Below are 16825 nucleotides of genomic sequence, written 5' to 3' on the forward strand. Positions count from 1 at the left end.
CTTCTGGCGATTTCACAACGGAATCTTATCGTCAGGGGAGGTTAGCTGGGAAGTGCATCCAGCCTGGCAGACCATGTGCAAGGAACATGGCCCGTGATGTGACAGAAGAAACAGGCCTCTGAAGCTACTCTCGGTGTTCATCAGTCACAGGGATCCCTTTCTGCTTCCGGCTTGGCAGCTACATCTGGAGGGGACTGGGGCATTCCCTAGCATTCAAAGACACTGGACCTCAGCTTCCTGACAGTCCTCGAGAACAGTGTCTCCTGCCTCGTGACTCTGCTGTGTTTTGCCTGGCACCACACCTGACGATCCGGGCAGCTGAAGGTCCTGCAAAAGCAAAGGTCTTGAGAAAGTGGATGGAGCATTTGGCACTGCAGATGCCCTTTCGTTGACTGCCAATGGATCCGTGACCCACCCACCCCCATATTCTGCGCAGACTTCTTGCCCCCTTCGGAACGTTGCTTGCAAAGTGCATCTCCCCCCTTTGGTGTGGAAGTTGCGTGGCTGCCCTGTCCCACCGGGCTCTACAGTTTGCATTCGGAAGGGGGACTACAGAGAGCGAGGCAGTTGTTGGAAGAGGAGGAGAAGAAAAGAGGAGCTGGCGGAGGGTGCCAGCCTCTTCTGCATCACCCTGTCGTCCGCAGCTGCTCCCCGCCGGCCCCCGGCCGCCACCAGCATGGGCTCGGGCTCGGGCTCGGGCACGGGCTCCGGCAGGGCGCCGGCGGTGCGCGTGCGGGTGCGGGTGCCCTTGCACGGCGGTGGCGGGGGCCGCGCGCTGGCTGCGGGCGCGTCGCTGCTGCTGCTGCTGCTGCTGGGCTGCTGGGCGGAGCTGGGCAGCGGGCTGGAGTTCCCGGGCACCGAGGGCCAGTGGACGCGCTTCCCCAAGTGGAACGCGTGCTGCGAGAGCGAGCTGAGCTTCGAGCTGAAGACGCGCAGCGCGCGCGGCGGCCTCGTGCTCTACCTGGACGACGAGGGCTTCTGCGACTTCCTGGAGCTGGCGCTGACGCGCGGCGGCCGCCTGCAGCTCAGCTTCTCCATCTTCTGCGCCGAGCCCGCCACGCTGCTGGCCGACACGCCCGTCAACGACGGCGCGTGGCACCGCGTGCGCCTGCGCCGCCACTTCCGCAACACCACGCTGCTCGTGGACGGCGCCGAGGCCAAGTGGGTGGAGGTGCGCTCGCGCCGCCGCGACATGACCGTCTTCAGCGCGCTCTTCGTGGGCGGCCTGCCGCCCGAGCTGCGCGCCGCCGCCAACGCGCTCAAGCTCACGCTGGCCGCCGTGCGCGAGCGCGAGCCCTTCCGCGGCTGGATCCGACGCGTGACGGTCGACGCCGCGCCCGCGCGCCCGCTCGACGCCGGCCTCGTGCGCATGAGCGACGACGACGACGACGCCGACGCCGACGACGCCGACGACGCCGACGCCGAGGACGCCGCCGCCGCTGCCGCCACGCCGCCGGCAGGGGGCGGTGGCGGCGGGCCGGGAGCGGCGGGCCCATGCGAGGAGAGCGACCGCGGCGGCGGCGTGTGCCTCAACGGCGGCGTGTGCTCCGTGGTGGACGACCAGGCCGTGTGCGACTGCTCCAGGACCGGCTTCCGCGGCAAGGACTGCAGCCAAGGTAAGGCCGCCCCGCCCCGCCCGGCCCCGCCCACCCTGGCAGACAGCGAGCGAGCGGCCCCCTCACAGCAGCCACTTCCGGCCCCGCCCACTCCCGCAGCAGCCACTTCCGGCTCGCCGCCTGCTCGGCCAGCCTCATTGGCTGGCTGGCTGCCGCCTTTATTCGCCGGGCTGTCGCCCATTCATCACGAGGCTGCTCTCCCCATGCCGCCACCATGCCCGGCTCTCACACTGTGCCTGTGTGACGCACACCACCATCTAGGACATAAACGTGTGTGTGCTGGAAAAAAAAAATAATAATGAGCCTTTGCAAGGGGTGGGTGACATTGCCCTTATGGTTATTGGGGTTAAGGCACAGACAAGAGAGAGAGAGAGTCAAGGAGAGTATATGTGTTCATAGGAATCCTGTGTCCTTTGAAACAGAGCACAGTTGAAAACGAGGAAGGGATGTGGATATTTTCTTTACAACAGTTTTTTTTTTTTTTGTCGTTGTTGTGTTTTTTTTTTTTAGACATAATTGGATTCCATCGTTATGTCCAAGTCCAACATTTGCCATACTTCAGTCAAATTTTGTGATTTTGGTTGTTCTTGCAGTGTGAGACAGGCCAGCCAATGTTTAGAAATGCTAGAGAACAAATCATATACTTCTCAACAACTGCCTTTATAACCAAAAGAAAAAAACAAAGGTTGAGAACTTTAGATGTTGCTAAATTGGGAGCAGTCTACTAAACAGGATGCATATGAGTGATTGAAAGACATTTTCTAAGGATGTTTAGCTAATGACAGTTGAGTAGTCTGAAGTCAAGTTGCGATTTCTGTCCTCCTGGGGCTTCAAACAATATAAAATTAAGCAGCAAAACATACCTGCTTTATTTTCACCACTCAATATCTAAATTTTAGTTTTCTGTGTGTTTCTTCCACATTATGTGCTAATGACTAGGAAAAATATTTTGTAAATACAGGAAAACCTATGAACAGAAAGTGAATTAGTGATATGGAGGACAGGAAACATTGATATATCAAGGGGCTAAGTAAGAGAGAAGTCTGATTTTAAAGTAGCTAGATAGCTTAGGTTGAAATCAAGATAATCAATGCACACATCTATAGCATTTGTGGCTGAAATGAGGGGAGAAGGGATAAGTAGTAAATCTGATTTTAAAAGTGTTAGGACCACAAGGCTCTATGTGTCCCAGTGTTTTATTGTGTAATTTTTTAAAACAAATTTAAATTTTCATTTATTTATTTATTTATTTTCTGACATGGCTAAGCAAAACCAACCTTTGTAAAATATCAGACTTGGCAGTTCTCCTTCATTTGGCTTTACCAAAACAAACAAACAAACAAACAAAAAAAGGAAGACTTGATAAAATCTGTAATTGTATAAACAGTAAAGAGAGTTAGAAAAAAAAAAAAAACTGTGTTTACAAAGAGTTCTGTAGCCTTGATGGGATGAGGTGGGGGTCAATCAATGTTTAACTATACTCCGCCTTCATTATGGTTTTTGCTTTAGGTATACTTTAACTTAAGTAATTATAGATAACTATATCCCATGTCCCATCCTGCACTTCACCTTTGTCAGTAAATTTCCATGGACATAAAATCAGTCTTTACGTTTTACGAAAGCAACATAGAGACATCTTTTTTCTTCTACCAAATCTCACTAAATTGTAATACAAATATAGTAGTTAGGTAAGATCATTTCAATAGTATAATTTGAAATTGTATGCATTTGTATGGTTTCGTAGAAAATGTTATTTTATGGGAAAATATTGCTCTGGGTATTCTGATGCTACTTTAAATGATAAAGAAAGCAATTTAATGAAATATACTTCCTTTCTTAAATTAGGAAACAAATATGACACAATGACAGCTTGTACTGTGTGGGAAGGTGTTTTAAATGAATTTTTAAAATATTTCTGTGCATTTTAATGTAGGGATCCAGGGATCATGCATAATCAGTAACAGTTAAAAGTACAGAAAGCATGGAAAAAGTAATGTTAAAGAGAAGCAGAATTAGATGTTTCCAGAATGGATTTTATTTTGGCAAATGGATTGTTCTTCCTATAAGAAGAATAATTTGGAATAACCAAGATAAGTATTAGAACTATATAGTACCTGATGCCCAAGAAGAATGAATATCCTACACGCCCCCTCCAAAGCAAAGCCATCAGGATTGATTAATTTTGAAAATTTGGAGCTAAAAAAAGTACAATGAGCTCCACTAGACATGATTGGAGTATAGAAGGCTGAATCCTGTGGATTGTCAAACCTCACATAGAATGATACAGCATAGTCTGTCTTCCCCCAAGGACTGGCTCCATTTTTCTTATTTTCTCCGTTTCATGTGTGTCAAGTGACTATTGAATAATTAATTGAGAGTGGATGGCTCTCCCAACACCCATCATGTATTGATGACTGGTGTAGATGATTTCTATTTAGAAGACGTATAAACAAAGCTCAGCCTCTTGTCAGTGTTTATACTGATTGTCACATTCTTTATAAGACTAATTTAGAAACAACTGTAGATTCATTGCAGAAAATTTAGGGAAAAGACTATAGCCAAGCAAATATTAAACACAAATTCAAATTATCTCTAGTCCCAATTAGAATTCCTTTTACATTTAATTTAGAAAGTCTCCTATTATTTTAATTGCTCCCTATTTCAAACAACTGCTGTTTATAGGACAGAAGAATATAGTGAGAATGCCCTCTATTTTTTTTTTTATCACCACATTAAGTGCTCGAAACAATTTATGTCTTTAAATTTCTAGAATTTGAAGAATGAATTCATTTTTATCCTTGCTGTGTTGGTTTGAACCTAGTAAGTTTTATTTATTTATTTATGCACTGATAGAGAACACCAGAAAGGTTGTGTTTCATGACTGCGTCAGTCATGAAGGCCTGCATAAGAGCACAAAAACCTTACTTCTAAGTCCTGTATCATCATGTCTGCTGAATAATATGCCTACTTCCTTCAGGTTGACACCTTTTCAAGTTAAAATGTTATTCAAAGAAAAAAAAAATAACATATGAGAGTGATTCCTGGAACAGAACTAATGTATGAATCACTGATGTTCTTTGACCGTGAAAGTTTGTCTCAGACCCCAGCTATCCAAGAATGTCGTCGTTCTTGAATGATGGATGCTTATGGGGTACATAGCTGTGCTCAGCGGACCATTCTCATCTAAGTGCTCCTGCATCATTATCATTTAATATGTTTCTACTTAGGAGTACTATTAGTTTCCTCATAGCTTGAAAAAATTACGGAATTCTTTGGCCATCAGGCTTAAAAATAAGAATAAGCAGATGATCATTAAGAAATTAAGTTATAGTTCTTATCATTTTTAGATCCAATTCCCAAGCACTTTAGGGTTGCATATTAAAATTTCATACCACACTGTGTTGTTTTCTTTCAGTTTCTCTATGTAAATTTCCATACACTCAAATTACTGCTTAATAACATTGGACATGGTGGTATGATGAACGCTGTGTAACAAAGTCTCTACTTTCTGTGACTTTGCCGTGAACAGATAATTGACCATATCCATTCTTTTTTTTTTTTTCAAAAAAATGCCATTAGCTTTTTTCACATGCCAGAGTATTAGTTTCATGCAAGAAAATGATGACCAAAATCAAAAATCCTATCTGTCACAGCAGACCTCCTATTTTTGAAAAGGCATATTAATTTTTTTAAAAAAGAATTTACAATAATTGTATATCTTTAAAAATAGTGAGAGCAATTAAAATACTGGGAGAAGACAGTCCACTAAGGTGATTCTGATGTGACCATTAAGGATGAATTTGAAATCTGAGAAGGATTTGACCAGGTGGAAATTGAGAATTGCTAGCTAGGTAAACTCAGAGACAGAAGTCTGTACAGAAGATGGCACAAGCCAAGCATGGTGGCGCATGCCTTCAATCCCAGCACTAAGGAGGCAGAGGTAGGAGGACTGCCATAAATTCGAGGCCATCCTGAGAGTACATAGTGAATTCTAGGTCAGGTGAGACCCTACCTTAAAAAAAGAAAAGAAGATGATGGCACAGCATGTGCATTCTCCTTAGGGGAGTCCTCTGAGTTTTGATCTCCTGAGAATGTAGAGCCAGGCCATGATGGGTCTTCTGAACCGTGTCAGTGATTTTAAGCTTCGTTGTACAAGTAATGGAGAAAAGAATGTAGCACTGTGTGGAAAATGAAGATGGCTGGCACTGTCACGTTTGTATTTTAGTAATGTCACTTTGACTGCAGTGTAGGAGACAGATTGAAAGGGGGGCAGATAGAAAGAGAGAAAACATTATTTTCTTTTGTCAGTCAACAACATTTGTTAAGCACCCACTATAAGCTCTAGACCAAACTAGTGGAACAGTAGGGAAACAAACAGGACTTAAAAAAAAAAAAAAAATCTTTAAAAGGAATTCTTCAAATCAGAATTCTTGTACTTAAGGCAGTTAGAATTTTTCTGGTATAGAAATCAGTGTTTAGGACACTGAACCTTAACCTGAGTCTGTGTGGACAGTCATGTGCTTTCTCTTGCCTTTTCCTATTGAGTTTATTGGCTTCTGGCTCCCTGTGGCAATTACCATAATTTCATATATCCCAAGTACAATAAATTATGCTTTGTGTCTGTTTTGATATATTTGCTCTTAGTGCAACATTTTTAGTTTCTAAAAATCCAATTAGATGATGTTATATAGAAACTTATGATTTGTATATTTTTCAAGTTAGGTAGCTAATGTGTATAACCAGACAAAAATGGTACAGAGAGTTTTACCACAGTTTGATCTGAAGTCTACCATTATAGAAGGGGATGTGATAACTCCTTTGAAAAAGCCCTGAGTGGGACAAAGCTCATGAACAGGTTTGACTTGATGGATCTTTCTGGACACTGATCTGTCCATTTTAAAAGCTTACCCTACTTGTACAATAACCACAATGTACTTACCATTCTAGAATCCCACAAATTTCCTAGGTTATTATTTTAAGAGTTTGTTTTCTGTGGACCAGTTTTTGTGGTGAGGTTAAATTTAAAAAGATCATCAAACTACCCAAAGATTAGAAGTATATAAACTTTGAGGTGGATTCTTCAGTAATCCTCTGAAATTAGCATAAGAACAGTGATTATTTGCTTACTAGGGTTCTCATGAGAACAAAGCAGATGACTTCCTATAAACTTTTAGAAAAGCTTATGGCACCTCATAGGTGTTTGGTAGTGACTATTACTGCTTTTGTTATTATAACTAATATTACTCTTGTCCTTGACACCATCTTCTTTAAGGATATTTATAAGCAAAATCCAGTATACAACTGTTTCATTCTCATGGAAACTCGAATGTAATGATGTTTTTTTTAATTGCCCAAGCATTCAGTTTCTAAAGAAAGAAGAAAGGCGATAATGAAAACAATGAGGCTCTGTTTCTGTTTTATACAGTTTTATTGTCACCTTAGTCTACCTGTGATTCAAAATATCTTTACAAAACTTTATGCAGGCTCAATAGGGAAAAACACTTGCTTGCAAAGATTTCTTACCTGAGGTTGATTCTCCAGCTCCCCCATAAAGCTGGATGCAAACTGACACAGGCAGGCATCTGTGATTCCAGTGTGCGTATGGCAATGGGAAGCAGCCAGGAGAATCCAAAGCTTGCTTGCAGGCGACCTAATCTGGCACTTGTTTACAGTAGCAAGGGGTCCTTTTTCAAAGAAGGTAGAAGGGCACAGACACCTCGAGGTTGTCCTCTGACCTCCACACACTCACTGTGACATGCACCTACCACCCTCATATACACATGCCATTAATAATATAGTACTTTATATGAACACTTATTACTTATTAGGCATTTAGCACAAAAGCATTTCTAAAAGGTGCATTTCACTCTCCATATAATGTCTGTCTTTTATCCCAATCATATACTTAAACAGTGATTTCTTTTTCTACCATACTTAGAACCATCTACACTGGGCTGCAGATGTAGCTCAGTGATGGAGTGCTTCCCTAGCACCTGAAAAACAAAAACAGTCACAAAATTTATACTAATATTGTCATCTGACCTAGAATCCTTTTAATGGCTAAAATGGGTGTATCCAAGTTATAATTTGCCTTTGAAGCTCTCCTATAAATTAAAATTATTTATATGTATGCTGCAGACAAGCTAATAATATATTTGAGCTTTAAAAATTCAAATCAGATATTATTATAGTCATCATAAAAAGATTATATTTTTCTGCATAAAATTATATACATGATCATGTGATCATGTTCCAGTTTTAGACATTAAATGAAATGTGACAAATACACTAAAAATGTACCCTACTTAAAACCCACATGTGTATATTCTTAATGCATTTTTCTATATGTCATGGCTCAGTCCCTAGTCTATTACTTAGAAGTGTAGGAATTGATGTATAGTTTTCCACATGGTAAGCTTTAAAATGCTGTAATAAGGTTTTTTAATTTTTATATTTTTATTTATTTGAGAAAGAAAGAGTGGGGGAGAGAACAGAGAGAGAGAATGGGCATGCCAAGTCCTCCACAGTCACTGCAAACGAACTTCAGATGCATGCACCACCTTGTGCATTTGACTTATATGGGTTCTGACAAATTTATCCTGGGTCCTTTGGCTTTATTATAGCAAGTACCTTAACTGCTAATTCATCTCTTCAACCCTCTAGTAAGGTTTTTTTTAAAAAAAATTATTTATTTGCAAGGAGAGAGTGTGAAAGTGAGAGACAGAGAGAGAAAGAATGTGCATTAGCATGAGCATGCCAGGCCCTCCAGCCACTGAAAGTGAACTTCAGATAATGCACATCTTGGTGTATCTGGGTTTACGTGGGTTCTGGGGAATCAAACCTGGGTTGTTAGTCTTTGCAAGCAAGCACCTTAACTTCTGAGCCATCTCTCCATCCCTCTGATAAGGTTTTGAAAACAATTTTGCTTGTTCAGTTGTTTAAGAGTTTTTCATAAATTCCATAGCTTTTACTTTTCTTTAGAGTCTGAATTCTATATATTCCTACTTGAATTTGGGAGGGCATGGGTAAAGTGGCCTCTCATATTCCTTTCATGCTGTGTTGTTATTTATATTTTCTATATAAACAGAACATGACTGAGATCTGAAGAAACAATTTTCAGATGTGGTTTTGCCTTGAAATAGATACAAAAATCAGAATAAGGCCTCTAACATTCTGTCTTTCAGTTAATGAAGATAAAAATTGGAAACTGTTAGTCAGACTGCCAATACATAAGTAACTTCTGTTAACCTGCCTCACAGTGTGCTTGAGTATAAATGAGGGATTTATACTCTTAGAGAAGGTTGAAAATTTGAGACAGTAGCGTCAGGGTAACTGGCTGTAGGATGAGTCTTCATATCCAAAGGTTAAATATGCTCCTGTAAATCTGTTCACGATTATGTTGGATGCCAAACTGCATGTATCAGATTTGGTGGGATTTAATCACTGTACAGTGGCATGTGGTTGCATGATAAACTGAGTAACGACAACATTAGTCTCTTTGTCCTTCTTGGGAGAGAACCTAAGTGAAAGGAAATAAATAATTTAGAACAACCACCAATATGATTCTGTATCTGTGAAATCCACAACAGGCAGGAGTAGTCTATTGGGAAAGGTGCCAAACCTAGGTGAGCATTGTGTAGCATTGCTGCAGGAGGGCCCACCATGGAGCTTCAGGTGGCTTCTGGGTGATGGGTGTATGGGATAAATATTTGCCAAGATTCTTTGACACACATACTTTAGTGTGTGCAAGCTCTAGTTCAACTTTAAAGTATCCTTCAAATTAAAAATTATTTTTGCTCAGTGGATATATACCAGTGAACTTGCACATTACATTTAAAGCTAACATGTAAATCTATTAAAAATTTTAGACAAAATTTTTATCTAGTACTAGTGCCATAAATCCAAACTTCGTTAGAGTATTGTTTGCAATGTCTGATGTAACTTTGAGGTTTATTAATGTTTTAATTTGCCATGTCTTTGTAATGTTTAGAAATAAAACAGATTATATAATATTGAGGCAGAGTCTCACTCTAGCCTAGGCTGATCTGGAGGCCACTCTGTAGTTCAGGATAGCCTTAAACTCATGGTGACTCTTCTACCTCAGCCTCCTAGTTGCTAGAATTATATGGCAAGCTATTTCAAAAACTACATTCACCGACTCTGTTTTGTTGTTGTTGTTGTTTGAGATAGGGTCTCATTCTACCCCAGGCTGACCTGGAATTGACTATGTAGTCTCCGGGTGGTGTTGAACTCGTGGTGATCCTCTGCCTCCCAAATGCTGGGATTAAAGGCATGTGCCACCACGCATGGCTCTGACTCTATTTTTAATAGATACCTCTTAAATGTGAGTAGCGTTTAAAATCACTCTGTTTGAAATCACATTACTTATTATTTTAACTACTCTGTAGTTTTTACTTAGTGAAAGGAATTTTATGCTGTGCTTTGTCTGTCATACCATAATTATTTCTTAAATAGTCTTTCTTGATAGGTTAGAAAAGCTTGCTCCCCCAAAGTTCCATGCACAATGAATGGTAGAGTTGGAGCTTGAGCCCATGTATGCCTGGTACCTCAGCACGTAGTTCTGTCCACCCTGTGACAAAGCCTACATATCCTTCACCCAACAAGTAGTACATGTGAGGTTTGCTCACTAGTTGTCAGTGTGGTGCTACTTTATATGGCTGATTGTAATCAAGCTTTCAGGCTTAAGGGCCTTGACAGACTTTTTTATATAGTACCACTTCTTACCACAACACTAAAGAAAGCAACATAGCTTCCCAGAATCCATCTTACCTTGAATCTATAACATTTGTTTACTTGCTTCCCTTTTAACCTTCTATTTAAATTATGCTCAATGAGTTGATTCTACTCTTGTGGCCAGAAGAAACCCCTACATGTTGAATGTAAGCCGTGCTATGACAACTTTTTGTCCTTTTGAGAACAAAAGCCACACTAAATTTGCATCAGTTTCAAAGTTTGGGAGATAAAGTTACTGAAAACTATTAAAGTCTATTGTGATTCAGCACAAAAATGTAAAGACCTAACCACACTGAATTAATATATTGAGAGGTGATACATGGTTTCTCTGAAGATTTGGAAATAGGAAAAACAGTCCATTCAGAAGTACAGTGGGCACTTAATTGAAATTACATAATGAGATAATACTTCCTGTCTTTGGGTAAATGAGTTTGGCTTCCCAACCCATTGTCTATGAGTGGTGAGAAAGATGCATTTTTTATGTTGTTTCTGGGAGAGAGGAGAAAGTATTAACAGAAAGAAGTGGGAGGGAAACAAGTCTGACCTGGAAAGCAGAAGTGCTGACCTGGACTCTTTGAATAGTTGCTTGTGTTCACAACTGCGTGGCCTGGAATCTTTGATTGAGGGACTACAATGAGAAAAGACCGGGTGACGCCACGTTATGGGAAGAAGTGCTACTTTGCTAGGATGCTAGTTTGCATCCTCGGAGAGATCTGGAATTTCAAAGGATAGAAGGAAGTGGCTAAAACCAAGTTGCTGTGCTCGCATTCTCACATCAGGAGAGGCTTTCTGTTTAATGAATTCAGTGCGGACTGGAATCCACAAGGGAAGCAGCACTGACCAGAGCTTGCTTAGGAGTCCTGTTGTTTGTGACCTGAGAGTACCTGGCCCTGGCCGTGTGGAACCAGCTTAGCTTAAGTGTTTCTCAGACATTGCTAGATTCAGCAGAATGAACAGCTCCCATCCAGCAGAAGCAAGGAGATTACAGACTCATGTTTTTCTTCTAAGTAATGATGTCTCTCTATAATTAAGCATGCCTGCCCTCTCCTTGGGGATGTGGCTGGCATGGTAGCTTGTAGATATAACTGCCGTGTAGATGGCACCACTTTGCAGCTTTCTTCTTCAAAATTGAGTTCCCTGAAAGGAAAGCAATTATTTATTTAAAATTACATGTGATGCTTTATATACTAAATGTTTAATTTACTGAAGTGAGAGACAATTAAATGTATGCTAGGGTACACATGGATGTCTGTTTAAAAAGATGGATCAACTTTCTGCGAAATGGAATGTTGTGATATTTAAAATAATAAGATATTTATTTCTGTTCTCTAAATTTATATATGTTCATATCTGTCTATACAGAGATATCCACAAAGATGTGAAATATGCAAGAAACTGATATATTTCAAGCAAAAAGATACTTTTAAAGGACTTGACATTTGTCAAAATCTTAAAAACATACATATTAGTAAAATGCCACTAAAGTATATTCTTTTTTTTTTTTTTTCCAGTCTTTCAAGGTAGGGTTACACTCCAGTCCAGGCTGACCTAGAATTCACTATGTAGTCTCAGGGTGACCTTGGACTCATGGTGATCCTCCTACCTCGGCCTCCAAGTGCTGGGATTAAAGGCGTGCATAACCACGCCCTGCTCAAAATATATTCTTTATAATTTAAAATAATTTAGTATTTGTTTCGTTACGTAAGATCTTAAACATTACATTTATATTAGAGATCATATTATGTTCACTTTATTGATTAACATCACCCCAGCCATTCCTAGAAGTTGTGTAAACATCAACAAAGACAGATGTTGCAGTCTGGTTCACATTGCTGGTAGAAATCACTCAACCAAGAGTAGCTTCTGGGAAAAAGAGTTTTATTTTGGCTTACAGGCTCGAGGGGAAGCTCTACGATGGCAGGGGAAAGTGATGGCATGAGCAGAGGGTAGACATCACCCCCTGGCCAACATCAGAAGAATGTGCCAAACACTGGCATGGGGAAACTCTCTATAAAACCCATAAGCCTGCCCCCAACAATACACTCCCTCCAGGAGGCATTAATTCCTAAATATCCATCAGCTGGGAACCTAGCATTCAGGACACCTAAATTTAGAGGGGACACCTGAATCAAACCACCACAACAAATAAACACATAAAACTAATAATATTGAAAACTGTAAACTTTCCATGCATTAAAAAAAACTAGGGGGCTGGATCTGGCTTAGTGGTTAAGGCACTTGTTGAAAAAGTCTTAAGTGCACAGGTTTGATTCCTTGGTACCGTTGTAAGCTGGTGGCACATGTGGCACATGCCTCTTGAATTCATTTGCAGGCTGGAGGCCCTGGTGCATCCATTTTCTCTCTCTCCTCAAATTAATTTTAAAAAATTAAAAGTTAAGAAAAAACCAGAAACTAGGAAGTTAAACTTACTAAGCACTTCCTAAGCTCTAAATAAGCAGAGTCCACTACAGGAATATTTTTAAATAGACTTAAAAATACCAAAACAATATTTTAAACCATAATGCTTATAGAATCTATAAGAACTTTGTCTTGAATATCTAATTAACATAAGTTTCAAAACATAACTCTGTGTCCAACTTCGATTTTTATGTATTTTTAATGCATAGATCATTGGGTTTTCTTTTTCCTTTGACTTTTTATAGCCTTTATTTAAAGTAAAATGGGAATTTTAAAATAATTTGGGGCTAGAGAGATGGCTCAGCAATTAAAGGCACTGGGTTTGATTCTTTAAGAGTCACTTAAAGCCAGATACACAAAGTGGTGCATGCATCTGGAGTTCATGTGCAGTGAACTCCAGATGCATGCACCCTTTCTCCTCTCTCTCTCTCTGTGTGTATTTCTGCTCCTATCTCTATTTCTCAAATAAATAAAATTATTTGAAAATAACATGCCTTTTATCACTGTTTAAAATTTTTGCTTTCAGTAACATTTAAACACTTTATTTCCCCATTTGAATTTCATGCATTGTATATTCTGCTACACTCTGCATTGATTTCCTTCACATGTTTGGGAAGGCATAGGGGAAGTTTCAGGAACAAGGGTATTCTTCACCTGGTAATGGCGTTCCTCTGCAACCTCTGTACACTTTCACCGCTGTCTTAGAAATAAAGAATTAGGGACCAGAGAGATGGCTCAGTGATTATGGTGCTTGCCTGCAGAGCCTAACAACCTGGGTTCAATTCTCCAGTACCCAGATAAAGCCAGATGCAAAGTGGTGCATGCATCTGAGGTTTGTTTACAGTGGCTGGAGGCCATGGTGCACCCATTCTCTCTTTCACTTCTCTTTGTGTCTTTCTTTCTTTCTTACAAGTCAATAAATAACAAATATTTTTAAAAAGAAATAAGAAATTATAGACAGCTCCCTTTTCCCAGGCCCAACAAGTTACTGTGAACATATTTTTTTTTACTTTATGACACAGAAATGTTTGTATTTCATCCTAAATCAAGACAGTGGATGTTTGTACTGGGGCTAAACAATCTGGGATTATCTTCTTCTTTAAAAGAAAATACATATATTTTGAGAGAGAGAAAGAGGGGAGAGAGAGAGAGAGAGAATGGGTGTGCCAGAGCCTCCAGCCACTGCAAATGAATTCCATATGCATGTATCACCTTGTGCATCTGGCTAACGTGGGTCCTGGGGAATCGAACCTGGACCCATGGGCTTTGCAGGAAAGTGCCGTAACTGCTAAGCCATCTCTCCAGCCCATACAGTCATCTTTTATCTCACAAATTTACCACGTTGTAGGGTTGGGATTTTTCCCACCAACATCAGTGGTAAAAGCAAAATCTTCATTGTCAGTGCTAATAGTAGATTCTTAGTTGCTACATCTGTGTTGTTCAGTATTTAAGGTTTTTACACATATTATTTCATTTGACCCATCCTGTAACTCTGTAAAGTAGGTACTAGTTTAAACATTTTCTAAAAAAGGAAGCTAAGACATAAACAGAGATTTAACAAATTCCCCATATTCACACAATACAAATTTATGGAGCAAGAATTTGAGCCAAAGCTATACATTTCTGTGCATGTGCTCATACCTTTATTAAAAATTGAAGTAGAAGTTGTATATGCTCTACATATAGTCACGTATCAGAATTCTGTTTCAAAGATTTCTGGTTTAGCTAATGTGATTTCATAGTGCTTTTTCTCTTTTTCAGAATTCTATTTATCTGTTTATTAATTTTACCTGCGCAGCATTTTTCCCTCAGTTTAATGAAAACGCTTTCTCAGGTGACATAAATTAATTTCTTGCTATGTCTTCAGTGGAAATGAAATCCATTTGGTTAGGACTCTTTTGAATTACTTTTTTCTGGCTTAGAGAAAGAGTACTGTCTGCGCTGAGATAGATAGCTTTCTTCCGTGAACACTGGCCTGACATTCTGTAGGCTTCCTCTAAGAGCTTCTGCTCCATTTGCTTCACCTACGCCTAGCTGTCACGAGCTTTCCCGGAGGCCAGGTTTCCGAAGTGCCACAGGTGTCCAGTTCTGCCCACCTGCAGCAGCAGCGTCACCTCCTGTGCTGCCTTTCGCTCGCTTGCTCATTTCCCATGATACCTTAGACCTCCATGGACAGTGGCTGCATGAGATTCTCAGTGGGGTGTTGCTCCCAATGGATTAAAATACCTCTCACTAGTGTTTGTCATTAGCTGCTCCAGAATCCTTGCCTTGGTAAGCAAGCAAGGGTGTTAGGAAAGTATAAAATGATGAACAGGAAAATGAATCTGGACTAAGGAATACTGGTGATGATAATTTGGTCCATAGAAGACCTATGACCTAAATGAATTTTGATACGAATATGTTCATTTGGGCCAAAGAAATAGAAACATTTGTTTGTTTGTAGTAAGTGTAAATGTGAGAAACTATCCCAAATCCTGTGTTGAAAATAGCTTAAGTGAACCCACTTTATATACACACTAAAGCCACCCCTTGCCAAAAAAAAAAAAAAAAAAAAAAGAAAGAAAGAAAGAAAGAAAGAAAGAAAGAAAAAGAAGCATTTCAAGTGTAGTGCCAAGTGGTACAGACCAGGTGACAGGGAATTACGTCTCCGCCTGACCTGACTTGGAGTTCCTGCAGGCCAGTGCCCCAGAGTACACTCTCAGCATGTTCCTACCCACAGCTTCTGTTTTCCTTGATCAGCCGCCCTTGTCCTCTTTACACGGCGGACTGCCCCGGGCTCTGGTTTCCTTGGACCTGGTTGAGCTCAGGTTACAGTTGTTGTCTGAGGCTAAAATCCTTTGTGAAAGTCCTCCTTTCTTCACTGGGCCATCTCTGGGGTGCATCCAGTGCCAAGCCCCCTCCCGGAGGTACATGTTCCTGCCCTGCTGCTGCTCAGTGTAGCATAATTGAGGGCTGCCCTCAAATCTCTTAGTCATTATTCTTCGGGAAATACTGCTTGGGGTGAAAGGGGCTCTGACCATGGTATAAATTTTCCTTAGAGCAGGATGAAATGAGAGGTCTGAAAAATTATTTTGAGCAAAAACCAGAAAACAACCAAGGTAGTCACAAAACTAAAAATCTTTATTTCCAGATTCTCTGTTATGTTCTTAGTGTACCAGCAAAACTGGCTGCACAAGCTAGAGGTTCAGCTTTGTCAGTAACCCCTTTGTTATTTCTCACCTCTTAATTCAAAAGTCCTGTTTAGGTAGGTGTCATAAGAGCAGATGATAGCTCCTAAGCAGTGTTCACCTCTGCACTGTTAGACCTGGGAGGCTAGACATTAGAGAGCCCAAATAGTTGAAATCTAAATGCAAGTCTTAAGTCAAGCATCAAAAGTATGAATAAGGGCTGGAGAGATGGCTTAGTGGTTAAGTGCTTGCCTGTGAAGCCTAAGGGCCCTGGTTCGAGGCTCAATTCCCCAGGACCCACATTAGTCAGATGCACAAGGGGGCGCACACGTCTCGAGTTGATTTGCAGTGGCTGGAAGCCCTGGCGCGCCCTTTCTTTCTCTCTCTCTCTCTCTCTCCTTCTCCTCTCTGTCACTCTCAAATAAATAAATAAAAGTAAAAAAAATTAAACATATGAATAAAAATTACTGTTATTCACAGTGTATGAGAGCTGTAATAGGATGTATTTGTTGATGTCTATAGCAGTAAAATGAGGCTTAGTTTTTGGAAAGTGCAAATATAATGGTATGCCTCTGTAGAGTGCAAGACATACAGATCCTTTAAAAATAGTTAATGGATTGTCTTCGTTCTTTTTTTAAAAAATATTTTATTTTTATTTATTTATTTGAGAGAGAGCGAGAACGAGGGAAAGAGGAAGAGAGAAAGCAAGAGAGAGAATGGAGTGTACCAGGACCTCTAGCCATTCCAGATCAACTCCAGAGCATGCCACGTTTTGTGCATCTGGCTTATGTGGGTACTGGGTAATTGAACCTGGGTCCTTACACTTCACAGGCAAGTGCTTTAACCACTAAGTTATCTCTCCAGCTCAGT

General features: G+C 40.8%; 1 protein-coding gene across 1 annotated transcript in view; it reads left to right on the forward strand.

Annotated features, from left to right (window-relative positions):
- The first annotated feature begins 676 nt into the window (after positions 1-676).
- LOC101599863 (neurexin-1) overlaps positions 677-16825 on the forward strand; it is a 545566-nt gene continuing 529417 nt past the window's right edge. Inside the window, exons 1-2 of the mRNA XM_045137280.1 lie at positions 677-1380; positions 1450-1616. Coding sequence (XP_044993215.1) covers positions 677-1380; positions 1450-1616 — 871 coding nt within the window. The remainder of the gene's footprint in view (positions 1381-1449; positions 1617-16825) is intronic.

This window comes from Jaculus jaculus, chromosome 18 (genome assembly GCF_020740685.1).
Source record: "Jaculus jaculus isolate mJacJac1 chromosome 18, mJacJac1.mat.Y.cur, whole genome shotgun sequence".
In the NCBI taxonomy this organism is placed as follows: Eukaryota; Metazoa; Chordata; class Mammalia; order Rodentia; family Dipodidae; genus Jaculus; species Jaculus jaculus.